Raw genomic sequence first — 13,912 nt, forward strand, 5'->3', positions numbered from 1 at the left:
GGTGGAACATAGTGCAGAACAAAGTGCAGCCAGTAGGTTGACCCAACAGGGTGTTGTGTATCAAAAAGTTAAATGAAAATGAATGAATAAAAATAAATAGAATGAAGAAAATATTACACCTATATAATAAAAAAGGTATACCTGAAAGAAAATTACGCATTTAACTGTTTGCTTACCAACATTCTGCAAAATATCTTATTTTGTGCTCAACAGAAGAAAGAATCTCATAGGTTTGCAACGTGAGGGTGACTAAATGACACAATTTCCTTTTTTTGGGTGAATTTTCCCATATGTAAGCAGTTTTAGTATAAGTAGCCTACAAGGAGTACTGCAGTGAAGGTACACGTAGTTTTATAAATTTACATAAACATATTTGCATACTATACTTTATGTAAATATGTAAAATATCACATTTTATGAATAGGCACATATTGATTAGGTCAAATGGATTAACCCTGACAAAAGTCCTTGATATTCATGAAATTAATGATATTCTTTTTAAAATATATGATTATTTAAATAATTCTCATGTGTAGGCTACACCCATGATTGTTTCTGACAAAAGTCCTTGATATTCATGAAATTAATGATATTATTTTTAAAATATGATTATTTAAATAATTATCATGTGTAGGCTACACCCATGATTGTTTGTTTATTTACTTATTATTGAACATGCAGGTATTTTCATTCTTAGAGGAGAGTTAGTTAAATGAAAATAAATAAATAGAATGAAGAAAATATTACATCTTTATAATTAAAAAAGGTATACTTAAAAGAAAATTACATGTTGTTTTTTTTTAGGCCCATAGTATTCAATGGCTGACTGTAGTAGGTGATTTCATATAATAATGTAAATGTAAACTCATTACTTGTCTGAATTTCAACATTATAATGGAATCATAAGCTACTAGTCATAAAAAGAATTATTTAACTGTTTGCTTACCAACATTCTGCAAAATATCTTATTTTGTGCTCAACAGAAGAAAGAATCTCATAGGTTTGCAACGTGAGGGTGACTAAATGACACAATTTCCTTTTTTTGGGTGAATTTTCCCATATGTAAGCAGTTTTAGTATAAGTAGCCTACAAGGAGTACTGCAGTGAAGGTACACGTAGTTTTATAAATTTACATAAACATATTTGCATACTATACTTTATGTAAATATGTAAAATATCACATTTTATGAATAGGCACATATTGATTAGGTCAAATGGATTAACCCTGACAAAAGTCCTTGATATTCATGAAATTACTGATATTCTTTTTAAAATATATGATTATTTAAATAATTATCATGTGTAGGCTACACCCATGATTGTTTGTTTATTTACTTATTATTGAACATGCAGGTATTTTCATTCTTAGAGGAGAGTTAGTTAAATGAAAATAAATAAATAGAATGAAGAAAATATTACATCTTTATAATTAAAAAAGGTATACTTAAAAGAAAATTACATGTTGTTTTTTTTTAGGCCCATAGTATTCAATGGCTGACTGTAGTAGGTGATTTCATATAATAATGTAAATGTAAACTCATTACTTGTCTGAATTTCAACATTATAATGGAATCATAAGCTACTAGTCATAAAAAGAATTAGGGTCCTTGACTAATTAGAATGAAATCCTTCGAAACTGGATAAAGGGGCCTCAATATTTTGCCCTTTACAAGACATAATGTCATAAAAGGGAGAAAAAGATAATCTACAGCAATTAAACCCATGCATTAGCTCTTTATTTTTCTATTCTTCCTTTTGTGTGACTGACGGAAGTTTGTAAACTGCTGCTGTCACTTGAAAACTGGAAATCCCCACCCCCCACATACACACACCCATGGCAAAAGCAGACACAGAATTGGGGCAGTAGAGCTGTGGAAAGATTGCTCTCGCATCTCCTCCTTTTGACAGATTTATTCCCTATCAAATTAAGGTCTACTGCACAGTAGAGATGTCAGTTAAAGGTTTAAGTTAGGTTTTAGGTGGGATATTATGAAAGCAAAAAGCAGAAAACAAGACCAATAACCTTGATTTATTAACCTATTAACACTCCATTTCCCCATGATATGTACTTACAAGTCATTTGCCGAACGACAACTATAGTTGCCGCTTTGGACTTTGGACTAAGTATACAAAAAACTATAGATTTCCTGTAAGATTTGTTTTGTTTGGATGATTCTAGAGACCTTCGTGATTCTGTAGATATATCTATATGTCAACAAAAAATACTTATTAGTAACATGAACGTTACATTTCTTTGGGAGGGTTTGCCTTCGCCATGCTTCCTGGAAATAGGGGTAGGAACTTGACAGCCTCATGTGACAGGAAGGAAGTGAATACCTTTTCTTTTCTTTTTTTCTTGAAATCCTTTATTTGGTTGTTTGCTTGAATGTCATTGAGAAATAAAACATGGATAACATCTAGAAAAATACATACAAAAGGAAACTGATCATTATAAACTGCGGCAACTATAGTTGCCGGTGGGCTTAAATGGGTTAATTCATGTTTGTGAAACTCTAATATTTATTTGTGGATCTCATTCTATTTTTTTTTTTTCAAATTTTTTAAAAATATTTTTCTATCATTCTATTTATGGTTTTCTTTCATACTTCGAAAGAAGAAGAAGAAGAAGAAAAAAAGAAAATAATCTAGAAGAACCTAATATTGTGCCCTTGTTTATTTTACTATTCCTTTGTTAATTGTTGTAAATCATACTGAACCCAAAATTTAGGTTTTGGGTTCTAAATTTTTTGATTTGGGGTTCTAAAAATCATTTTACAATTCCAGTGGCATTTCCATAAAAAAAAACAAATACAAAATGTAATTCATCAATAATATGTTAAGACTATCTTGCTATACTATATTGATTAATTTACTTTCCCATTTTACATAAGGTCAAACTAAAGATCATAGAAAACACTAACCACTGACTAACTTCATAATAAATTAGGAGTAAAAATAAAAAATAAATAAAAAGCATTCTGTAATTGATATCCATAACAGATACCAGGACTGTTTTTTTGTTGAACAACCTATCGTAACAGGCATAATGGGGTGACATACAATTACCATTCAAAACCCCTGATAGCGTAACATGTTGTAAATACAGTATACCATGTTTCTGATTGTTCAGTCAGAGTCAGTCCTCCACATGACCTTTAGTCTGAGGAATTTCTTAACTATTTTCCATGAGTCATTATTGTAGTTTCACTTAGATTTTTTTTTTAATTAATTCTACATTTGATTGTTTTAGTTTGTCAAATTTACTGTATTTTACAATAAACGTTTTGTTCACTTTATTATTTTTTAAAGTGGACATGGCTTCACTTAGTTGCATTTTAAAGTAGTCTCATGCATATTTAGATTTTTTTTTTTTTTTAGCTAATTCAAAATGATTAATGAAATAAGATGATATGAAATTATAATATATATAATATGAAATTAAGTAAATAATACAACTCCCAAGTTACTCACTTAAAAACTGCTTTTTGGAGGAATGTTATCATACATTGTCCATTAAAGGTATCTACTCATGACAGTAAGAGAGTAGTTCCCACAGACACAGAGTCTAGTTTAGGTGTGTCCTCTTTCATTGTCAGTCACTCACTCACCCAGCCTGCCTGTCCAATTAGTAGTTACACTGCGTACCTGCAGATTACTCTCTAAACAAGTCATACCTTCATGGGGAAAAACTCTCATGCAAATTAGGAATCTGCAGCACTAGTAACTGATCACTGGATGCTTCTGCTTTATATGTTTAGGAAGCTCTCAGTACAGCTCAGTTGCGACAACAGCTTTCCTAGAAGTTTCTGAGATGCAGTAACTAGAAAATCCAGTCTCTCAGGTCAACTTTTTCCCATGCTCAAGTCATCAGATTCATAATAACCTTGCTGCTTGTGGTTGTTGACAGACAGCTAATACATTGCCTCATTGAGGGGAACCAATGTGTAACGCCAAAATCTATTTGACCGGTAGGTTCTGAATTTAGTGTTTTGAATGGCAAGGTATGAAACAAGGAACAAGTCAGTACACTGTGAGATTTTTTGTGAAAATTTTCCTTTGGTTTCATGTACTAATTTCAATGCATTTAGAAATAGAAATAGAATTGCGTTTCTATTAAATGAATGGAGTTGTCCTGTATCTGAAAGGCACACGAAGGTACACTATACCTCCTCTGACAATCTGGAGCTATATTCAACCAAATGCTGCTGGCACACACTGTGCCGACTTCACAACTTCCAGTGGCATGTTGTCAGAAAGCATGCAATCCTCACAGACAGCTGCTCCTCACTGGCGCTTTTTAGCATGCCAGCGCATATGGTCGCGCAGTGATAAATAGAAATATTGAATGACTCTTACGCATCGGGCTGATCTACATTCGCCGTTGAACCGGGCGGTCATGTACTAGCAGGGGATATTTTACATTGCCATCATGCGTGTGAATATTAACCGTTTGCAAAAAAAAAATGCTATTCAACTTTTTTGGAGGTTTGACACTTTGGTGTCAAAACAAAGTTCCTTTCAGCAGGTTTTTTTTTTTTCTGTACATTTTTGTAGCAGCATTCCTGTTGCATAATATGGACTGTCTGTCCCCCTCTTCTCAGTATTATTTTAAGACCTAGATGGTTTTACTGAGGGCAAGTATGTACAGTTTTTTGTGCAGTATTCTGTAGCTCTAAAATTATCTTCTATATCTGTCACCAGTGCTTTTCTTTTTGGAAAAACTTTTTGGTGTCTATTTTTATCAGCATGCTGGAACACGAGTATGAACCGCAACTGATCTGACATCACACAGTCTTTTTCTCTAAACATTTTTTCAGGTCAGGTAAAAATATGAAGGGTTTTTTTTTCCCAATCCAGCCACAAATTGCTGATAGGCTGTAGTTGAGACAAGACTGTGGTTGACCGATTCATAAACATAGATGAACTCACTCATTAATATGCAGTTGTCAGCAATTATTATTTTTTTATTATTATATTCTTACAGTAAAACACCAATTAGTCAGTATTTCTTTTTACCTACCAGATCTTATTTTGTTTTCTTTCTTTCTTTCTTTCTTTCTAATAAGTATGAAGAAAAATTAGTTTTAGTTTTATTTTTTTATCTTTTATTTTTTAATAAAAATGAAGAAAAACGTTGAAAGTGATATTGCAGTTTCACTGTTTTCAAGCAACTTTATATTCTCTGCGCCACATTGTTTAAAATGAGACAATTTTCTTTAGTGACATGTATGCAGTAACATTTTTCATGAAACCTCTATCCATTCTCAGAGCTGTATTACACTGATGACTTCAGAGTAATAAAAGAAACTTGTTGTGTTTGAGGGTGTTTCCTTCAACTGATTCAGATAGTATTTACACTAAAGCAGGGTTGTGTGCTTTGTGTGTGTATATATATATATATATATATATATATATATAAAAGCAAATAACAGTGTTTTAAATGACGTGGTTGTATGGATGTTATGGAATGTTGACATCTACAACAGGACACATGGGATGTTTGTGTTTGTAGTTTCAGTATTAATTGCCCTTCCTAAGGGCATAGCACTGCTGGCAAAACAAGACTGCAATCAAAGCACCACAGATGCTGCAGGCTCTTTCTTAGACATTGTGAAGGGGAAACAAACAAACAAACAATAGGATGAAGCTCTTTAACTCTCAGGCTACCACTGATTTGTTCTTACTCTGTTGCAGGAATTGTCTGTGATGAAGCAAGTCCTGATTAGCATGCGCTCACAGCAGCACGGTGGGCCTCTGTCTGTATCCCTACCTGAGCTTGAGACCGATGGTGCCGGTACAGCAGTTCATAGACCCAAAGCTTTAAAAGGCACAGACAAGGAGCAAAACAACTATGATCCCAAACCCACAGTGTTTGTAAGTTTTGCTTAACTACCCATGTACAGAACCTTTCGAAGAGTAATTTGTCGTCTTTATAAAACAGAGACACATTTTAAAGAATTTTTTGAACTGCTAAAAATGTTTTTGTTTTGTTTTTTGCTTTCTATTTGGGCTGCTTGTGGCTACTCACATTAACTTTTTCAGAATGTTTTACTCAGACCAAAGTCCAAAGAAATGGTCAAAGAGATTTAACCATTTTTTTCTTTCTTTTAACAGACCAATAAAGAAGTTCCAGAATGGTACAGAAAAGTCAAACGGAAAACTAAATAGGCTTGTTCAACTTGTTTAAGACTTTTGGGATGCAACCAAGGATGAAAGTCTTTTTTAAAAGACCTATTACACAGGTTTGATGTGTAGCCATGAAAAATGTGAACCTCAAACTATGAATTTTAATTTTAATGGTAATAAATCATTCAAACAGGCATGTGAATTTGTTTTTAAAGTAAGGTAAAGTACGGTTATAAGCAACACGTAGGTATACAGTATCTGAATATAAGCATTTTTAATCTTCACCCTGTAAAGATATCTCAATATCTGAATGTATCATTTGATGGTAATAAGATCTGGATCCTTCCGTTTTGATTCGTAAGATGCGAGACACGCTGTTGATAAAAATAGAGGAGCGCGCGCATACCTTTATCGCAGCCGCATTGCACGCTTATTTGTGTCATCTTAATGTTACGCGCCACAGGCTCGAATGTCCAGCAAGAACAGAGGTAGCAGTGAGCTGTGTTTTATTGATTCACTTCATTGATTCAGTCTGCTTGAGATGGATATTTTTGTTTGCCGTGTTGTGTTATTTTTAAATGTGAAATTATGGTAAACATTTATTTTATATAGGGATCATTTACCGTTTGTGAATAAGCCTTATTTTACAGCTTTGCAAACAGTAAATGCAGATGTGCAGACACGTCTATAAAAATCTGATTGCATTGACTGCTCTTGGCAGTCGGTTGCCACATGATGAGATCTCAAATGAGATTTCAGATTAACAAAACGGATAACAAATCAGAAATAATATAATAATACATTAAATAATTAGTCAAATAAGTGCTTGCAAAATGTGTAGGCCTATAACATTTTTAGAGGCGACAAAAATGCAATAGAAATTGGCATTAATAGCCTACCAAATTAGTGTAGGCCTAAATGTCAAATCTGCATTCATTAAAACAATGCCACTGATTACAGTGAATGTCATAATGTGTAGCCTAATTAAGTACAGCATAACATATTTGCATTCTGTAAGGGACTAACAGATCCAGACTAAGAGATTCATAAGTGTTTTAGATTCATTAAAAGCACCGGCTCTTAATTGGACAACCCTGACCTCTTGTATGTTGTTGGCTCACTTAAAAGAACCTACTCACAAGAGCCATTCATTCGGGTATTCGACTTCCCTGAAAAAGATCCGGTTTTACGGCTTGTTATTGGCTATTTACTTCTCTGCTGTAGCTAGTTATTTGTACTAACATACTTTTTTTGTATTATATAAAATAAAGAATGTTTTATCATAAAATGCACATTGAATTAACCGATAAAAATAATGAGTACAATTCGAACACGATTACTATTTATAGTGAGTTGTGATTTTATCAGAGGCGGACAGTAACTAAGTACATTTACTTGAGTATTGTACTTAAGTACACTTTTTGAGTATCTGTACTTTACTTGAGTATTACTTTTTCAGGGAACTTGTGACTTTAACTTCACCACATTTGAAAGACAAATATTGTACTTTTCACTCCACTGCATTTCTATGGATTTCACTGTTCACTCTGTTCAAATGTGGATGAATGGCTACATGGAGATGTCAGAGCTACCATCCTGCTTTTGTGGGGGTGGGTAGGGGTGTTATAAAAAAAAATTTTTTTAACATTCTATAAGCTCTTTATTCCAAAGATACTACAAGCTAGTCAGTGTATTCAGTAGGTGTAATGTATTGTAAGTTGCTTCAGAAGTATTGCAAGTATTACATACAACAATAAAACAGTGCATTGACATAAAAAAAGGAAATGTACTTTTGGTACTTAAGTACTTTTAAAAGCAAGTACTTCTGTACTTTTACTTAAGTAAAAATCTGTCTTTACAACTTTTACTTGTAATGGAGTAATATTTGACCAGCAGTATCTGTACTTTCACTCAAGTAATGGAGTTGAGTACTCTGTCCGCCTCTGGATTTTGTGCTGCACTGCCGTCATTATTACAATTATTTAAATGCTAAATTAAATACTTAAAGGGGTGGGCAGATTTAACTCTCTGTTTTGACGGGTTTGTTGCGCTGTTACAGTAACAGCAGTAGTAAAGGTGTAGCCGTCTCACTTTCTCAGGCCCCGCCCTTTCAGCGAGTATACATATATCCCGGAGCGAAGCGGAGCGGGACATTACTACTAAAAGCACACGCACGGGTATCATTCCATGCACCATACACTCACTTCCCCCTCCTCAACGTCTATCAAAACCCATCTTGCGGACCCTCTCTCCGTCACATCCACGGCTTTATGGCCGCTACGCTTCTCACGATGAGCGCTGCGCTCGCACCGGGGCAAGACGACTTTCTCTCGCTTCTCAAACCCTCACTGTCCGACGGCTTTCAGGAGGACCCCTCTCTGTTTTCCTTTGAAACTAAGACTCTCGACACGGAAAGGAGCTTATCAACCGACTATTCTCAGGTAATTGTTGTTATCAGTTCTTTGAATTGAGCTTCGCTTTTTCGTTTTGCTCAAGATGTGACTGTATCACTGGATGGATTAAAGATCAAATGCACCCCTTCGTGTGAGAGGTGGGCCGTTGTAGATGATGCGGCAGCCTGCACGCCTGCAGTCCCATCAGCATCATGCCCCATCCAATGCGTTAAGCAAGCCATGTGCGATTCTTCAATTATTTCATAGGATCATTTTAGAAAAAAAGACAAATCTAGTTTAAAGATTAGTTCAAATAAAGTTGTATTGTGTTTCTAATTTACTGTTTGTCGTTTTCGCTGAAATGTTGCATTTTCAGATTCTTAGAAATTGAGAATTGTGTCCCCCCCATCCACAATTATCACCTTTCCATTTAATAAAAACGGACAAAAAGTGTTAAATTCTGGACAATTCTACTTTACACTTTGTCATAAGAACGTATTTCAGTGTGTTAATTCTGTGTGCATTTATAACAATTGTATTTTTATAACAAATAATCGCTCATTTCCATCAACGTATTTATTTATTTATTTATTTATAAAATGCTTAATCGTTTTCACCAGGTCAGGCAGAGTTTAAAAAAAGAAAAGAAATGAAAGATGATCAATTAATTTTAATAATTTTAAATCATGATCTGCATTGTTGTTTTGTTTTTTTTAGGTGTTATTACCAAAGGAGGTTATTATATGAGATTTTTATTTTTATTAGAAATTCAAAGTTAATCTTATATGCAACTTGTGTTCGCTGTCAGTGCTTATCCCGTGTTCTCCAAATAGCCTACAAACAATACATAATCAAATGTCACTGGCATAATAGTCATTACCATCACGCATTGCATAATATAAAGAATCATCACTGTTCAAAATGTTAGCCTAGTCCAAAGCGTCCTCAGATTTGGTGATGTTTTTGGGGATTTCCCCGTGGCTGTAACGCAGGGGAGAGTCTGGGCTGGGACGGGTAGCGCACATACTCGTGTCAGTTGCTTGCAGTTGGTTTCTTGGCTACCGAACCGTCAACAGCTGCCTCCCCCTCCTCACCCACGCGTGCTGCTCTCGAACTCCGAACTGAAACTTCCCAGCAACGCCGAGCCTCAAACTGAAAACTTGTGAAAGAGATACATGTCCGGCCAACAGCTGGAAGATCTAAATCCAGAAATCGCTATGTGTAGCAGCCGCATAAAGAGCTCTGGCATTCCGAGTGTCTATGTATGCATGTACTGTATGTGTGTGTGTGAGTGTTTTCATTTCCACTGATGTTTATTCCTCTAGTGACTCTATAGATGTTACTGTCAGGAAGTAATTAATGAGTCTTGATTTACTGTTTTTTGCTGATCACGGTTTTATGATAATTGGGTGGCAATATGGAAAGGCTGAGCAATCTCTCCAGCATGCTTTCCACCTGTCAGCAAGTCTGTTTTGAGCTTGTGGTATGAGCGCTGTTTTACAGTCTAAGGCGGAATGTAGCAGAGACATATCGAAGAAGACTTGATAAATGCTTTACCTCTGACTGCTCCATACAGCAGCACAACCGATTCATGCTCTCAATATAGACAAGATCGCAGATCAGGTGGTAAAACATTGCTCTGATTTCTAGGTTTTATAAATTGGCTTTGGAGGTAAAATATCTACCCATAAATTTCTAGTAAAAAAAATCAAACTTTCATTCAGACATTCACGTTGGTAGTGCTGATATACTGCAAACATAATACATTCAATGACAGCAAATGAGATGAACATAAATGTTACACAACATTTACTGAAAATTCACAGGGGGAAAAAAATAATAGAAGTGATTTATTATTAGTCTGTTAATCGTCCAGCAGAAACGATCGGTTACTTCAAAATGGCCAAATATCGGCCATTTACTTACCCGATAAATTGGCGAATAAATAAATCACTAGATGTATATATTTACTTTTACCCATTCCAACATGCTTGCCTGTCCATATATTACTAAAAACTTTAAGTTTCTCTCTTTCAAGGAGAATTCATGCATTCAAGGTTAATTGATTTCTATTACCATTATTATAGTCCAAAGCATCCTCAGTTGAAGAGGAAACAAAGGAAATATCTCCTAATTACTCAGCCTGGCCGATAAATCGGTTTATTGCTAGATGTATATGATAGATTTAGTATATGTGTATGTATATTTATATATATATATATATATATATATATATATATAATGTATGGAGAGAGAGAGAGATTAGATTTATATATATACTGTATATGTGTGTGTGTGTGTTATATATGTTTATATTTATGTTGTAAATATAATTTATGGTGTAAGATGATTTAAGTGTCTGCTGTGTTCAGTAGTCCATATATTTTTACTCAGAGCCAAGTTATCTTTGCTGAGTAAGCAGGCATGTTGGCCATTGTTGTAACAGTAAGTGAATATTTGCGTTCTTGCAAGCTTTTCTAAAATTTGATGTATATTGTGTTTGTGCTCGGCCAACACAAGCAGTCCCAGGAGATCCTGGCAGCTTTGCTGACAGAAGCAGCGTGTGCAATATTCCAGCAGTTATTATTCTGAAATCTGTTTATCTTGTTTGCCTTTAATGGCCTTTACAACTGCATTTACAATTTTATGCTTCTCTCTTTTGCTCTCTAGGCTAAACTAGAGATGGATAAATATCTGTCTCCACAACCTGTGGCTCTCCCCGATCCAAAGAAGTCAAGACGAGAGAGCATCTCTGTAATGGACCAGTTTTTTGGGGACGATCACGGGTCCCCCTATAGCATCAACATGAATGTCTTCCTCCCCGACATTGCTTACCTAAGAACGGGAATGTGCCGGCCAGCGCGGCCTTCAGTCCCCAGCCACGTCAAAACTGAACCTGTAGTGGCGCCTTTCTCTCATCCCGAGTGTCCGGTGAGCTCGACTGGCCCCGCTCCATCCGCGCTGCCCGATTTCACCAGCATCTTTAACTCAAATTCCACTTCGGGTTCTGAAATCAATCCCATGGACGATAACTCTGGGGTCTTTGTCAAGCAGGAGATGCAAGGCTTTGACATCCCACAGGATGGGCCGCTCTTCCAGCTCCTCAACTCGGAGCTGGACATCCCCCATCAAGCCGATTCTCACTCCCACCCTCACGCTCACTCTGTGCCCTCACAGATGCCTACTTTCCACGACCTGCACTTAGCGACCCAACAGACAGCTGCCAAGCCATACTGTGGCATGCCCACCACCGGCTTCCCTCTCGGCCCGGGTCACTTTGTGCATCCTCAGGGTCAGGCCCACTCACAGCTCAAAATGCCCTATCTTCCCCCCTCGCCTCCCACTTCAGAACCTGGCAGTCCTGACAGACAGAAGGAACTGCTTCACAATCTGACACCACCACCATCTTACGCCGCCACTATCGCCTCCAAAATGGCTGTCCATGCGCCCAGTCACCCAACACCCACCTCGACACGAGCTCTCGCGAACACTGGGTCCATGCCTGTTCGTTACAACAGAAGAACAAACCCAGACCTTGAGAAAAGACGGATACACCACTGTGATTTTGCAGGTACAAACTGTTTTTTCAATTGAACTGGATCTATAGCCAAATTCACAAGATGCTGCTGTGTTTTCTGAAGCACTATGTTGCTTTCTGCTGCACTTTCTTACTCACACACTTGAATCCACTGTTAAATAATTCAGAGACGGCAAAGCCTTTTAACCAGCGCTCAGAATGAATGCCAAAGAGTTGACGTCAGGCTGATTGTTATTGAATCCTGTTGCATCAAATTGACTGGGCAAACTGTAAAACAGACAAGCCTCACAGTGCCATTAATTGTGCATTTACGCTAAGAAGCTGCATGTCTGAAGCAACGAGCTTCGCAATTAAGAACCCATCACTGAGTGGGGTTTTACAGCTAACGACATAAGATGGGCTTTAGATTCCTAATTGGAGAAGAAAGCATACTGAAACCAAGTAACAGGATGCTCTTATTTGTGAATGTGGCAATGAGTGAACCAACTGATTTTGTGTTGGAGACTAAAAAGAATAAATCGCTCTCTTGTCCTACAGTTAATGTATCAAACATTACAATGGCATTGTTTTGTTTTAGAATTAAGAACTGAAATATGTAATAATTGTATTATTATTTGAATAATTCATATTTTTGTTATCAAAAGCCTTCCAGCTTTTTTATCTGTCAAAAGATTAAACCACTCTTGTCATATTGTTTATGTATCAAGCATAATAATTGCATTTTATTTATATTTAATAATTTTTTACTTTTTAATAATTTATCATTTATTTTATTTATGATTAATTTAGTATGTTTTTATCCATAGCCTCTCTGTATATCTTTATCTCGTCTTAAATGATGAAACATTCATACTGTCATACTGTTCATGCTTCAAGCATACTAATTGCATTGTTTTAATACTTTTAATTTATCATTTAAATATTTAATAATGTATATATATATATATATATATATATATATATATATATATATATATATATATATTACACACAAATCTCTCCCAAGCTCCAAATCTGTATGAGTTTCTTTCTTCTGTTGTTGTGGGTACAGTTGTCGGTAGCCATTGAGTTCCATAGTATGGGTGAGAAGAAAAAAAAATACTATGGAAGTGAATGGCTGCAGCAACTGTTTGGTTACCCACATTCTTCAAAATATCTTCTTTTTTGTTCATCAGAAGAAAGAAACTCATACAGGTTCAGAACAACGGGAGGGTAAGTAAATGATTAAACGACACAACGTCTTTAAAACTATTTGTATTACTCAGAATCATTCTAGAATAATCTAAATATAAGATTTGCATTATTTATTTTTTTTATTTGTCGTCAACTTTCCAAACTCCCAAGTTTAGCGTTTTTACCCACAGGGTACATTGTGATTTTAATACATGTGTTGAGCTGGCAGGATTTTCCAAAGAGATTATCAAACCAACTTGATTTTAGGAGGAAAAAATAATGTGTGTGTGTCCAGAATAAAACATGTAGAACAATCATTAATCAACCTTCCTCAAAGCAGATAAACTACGTTTCTATTGTTTACATTGGCGTATGCCTAGTGGTTTCTGTTCACTCACTATAAAGCATTTGACCAATTTCTATTTGTTGATGTCTCTAAGGTCCAAGAAAAAAAATGATACAAAGGAGAAAAGATAAAACTATCATCAAAGCAGAAAGGTAAGTTTCAAAGATCACTTGGACCTATGCCAAAAAGTTTGAATGTCTCTTATCTGATGGTTGACATCATAAAGAAACCATTTCCACAACTCAAACAAACCTTAAAGCTCTGAAAAAGAAAATTAATGGGAATTCCTTTTTATGTCAACATACGTCAAGAATGAGAGTGATGTTAGCACAATGC

General features: G+C 35.5%; 1 protein-coding gene across 1 annotated transcript; it reads left to right on the forward strand.

Moving 5' to 3' along the window:
• Positions 1–8,272: 8,272 nt before the first annotated feature.
• Positions 8,273–12,522, forward strand: LOC107598779 (Krueppel-like factor 5). Its single transcript, XM_016290210.1, has 2 exons — positions 8,273–8,567; positions 11,190–12,522. Exons 1-2 carry the CDS (start codon positions 8,397–8,399, stop codon positions 12,111–12,113), a joined length of 1,095 nt encoding a protein of 364 aa, XP_016145696.1. The 5' UTR covers positions 8,273–8,396; the 3' UTR covers positions 12,114–12,522.
• The last annotated feature ends 1,390 nt before the right edge of the window (positions 12,523–13,912 follow it).

The sequence above is a fragment of the Sinocyclocheilus grahami genome, unplaced genomic scaffold (assembly GCF_001515645.1).
Source record: "Sinocyclocheilus grahami isolate Dianchi unplaced genomic scaffold, SAMN03320097.WGS_v1.1 scaffold255.1, whole genome shotgun sequence".
NCBI lineage: Eukaryota > Metazoa > Chordata > Actinopteri > Cypriniformes > Cyprinidae > Sinocyclocheilus > Sinocyclocheilus grahami.

Excerpts from the sequence above, each read along its gene's own strand:
- LOC107598779 (XM_016290210.1), top strand. The coding sequence starts at position 8,397 with ATGGCCGCTACGCTTCTCACGATGAGCGCTGCGCTCGCACCGGGGCAA. Across the intron at positions 8,568-11,189 it reads TATCAACCGACTATTCTCAG|GCTAAACTAGAGATGGATAA; the intron begins GTAATTGTTGTT and ends TTTGCTCTCTAG.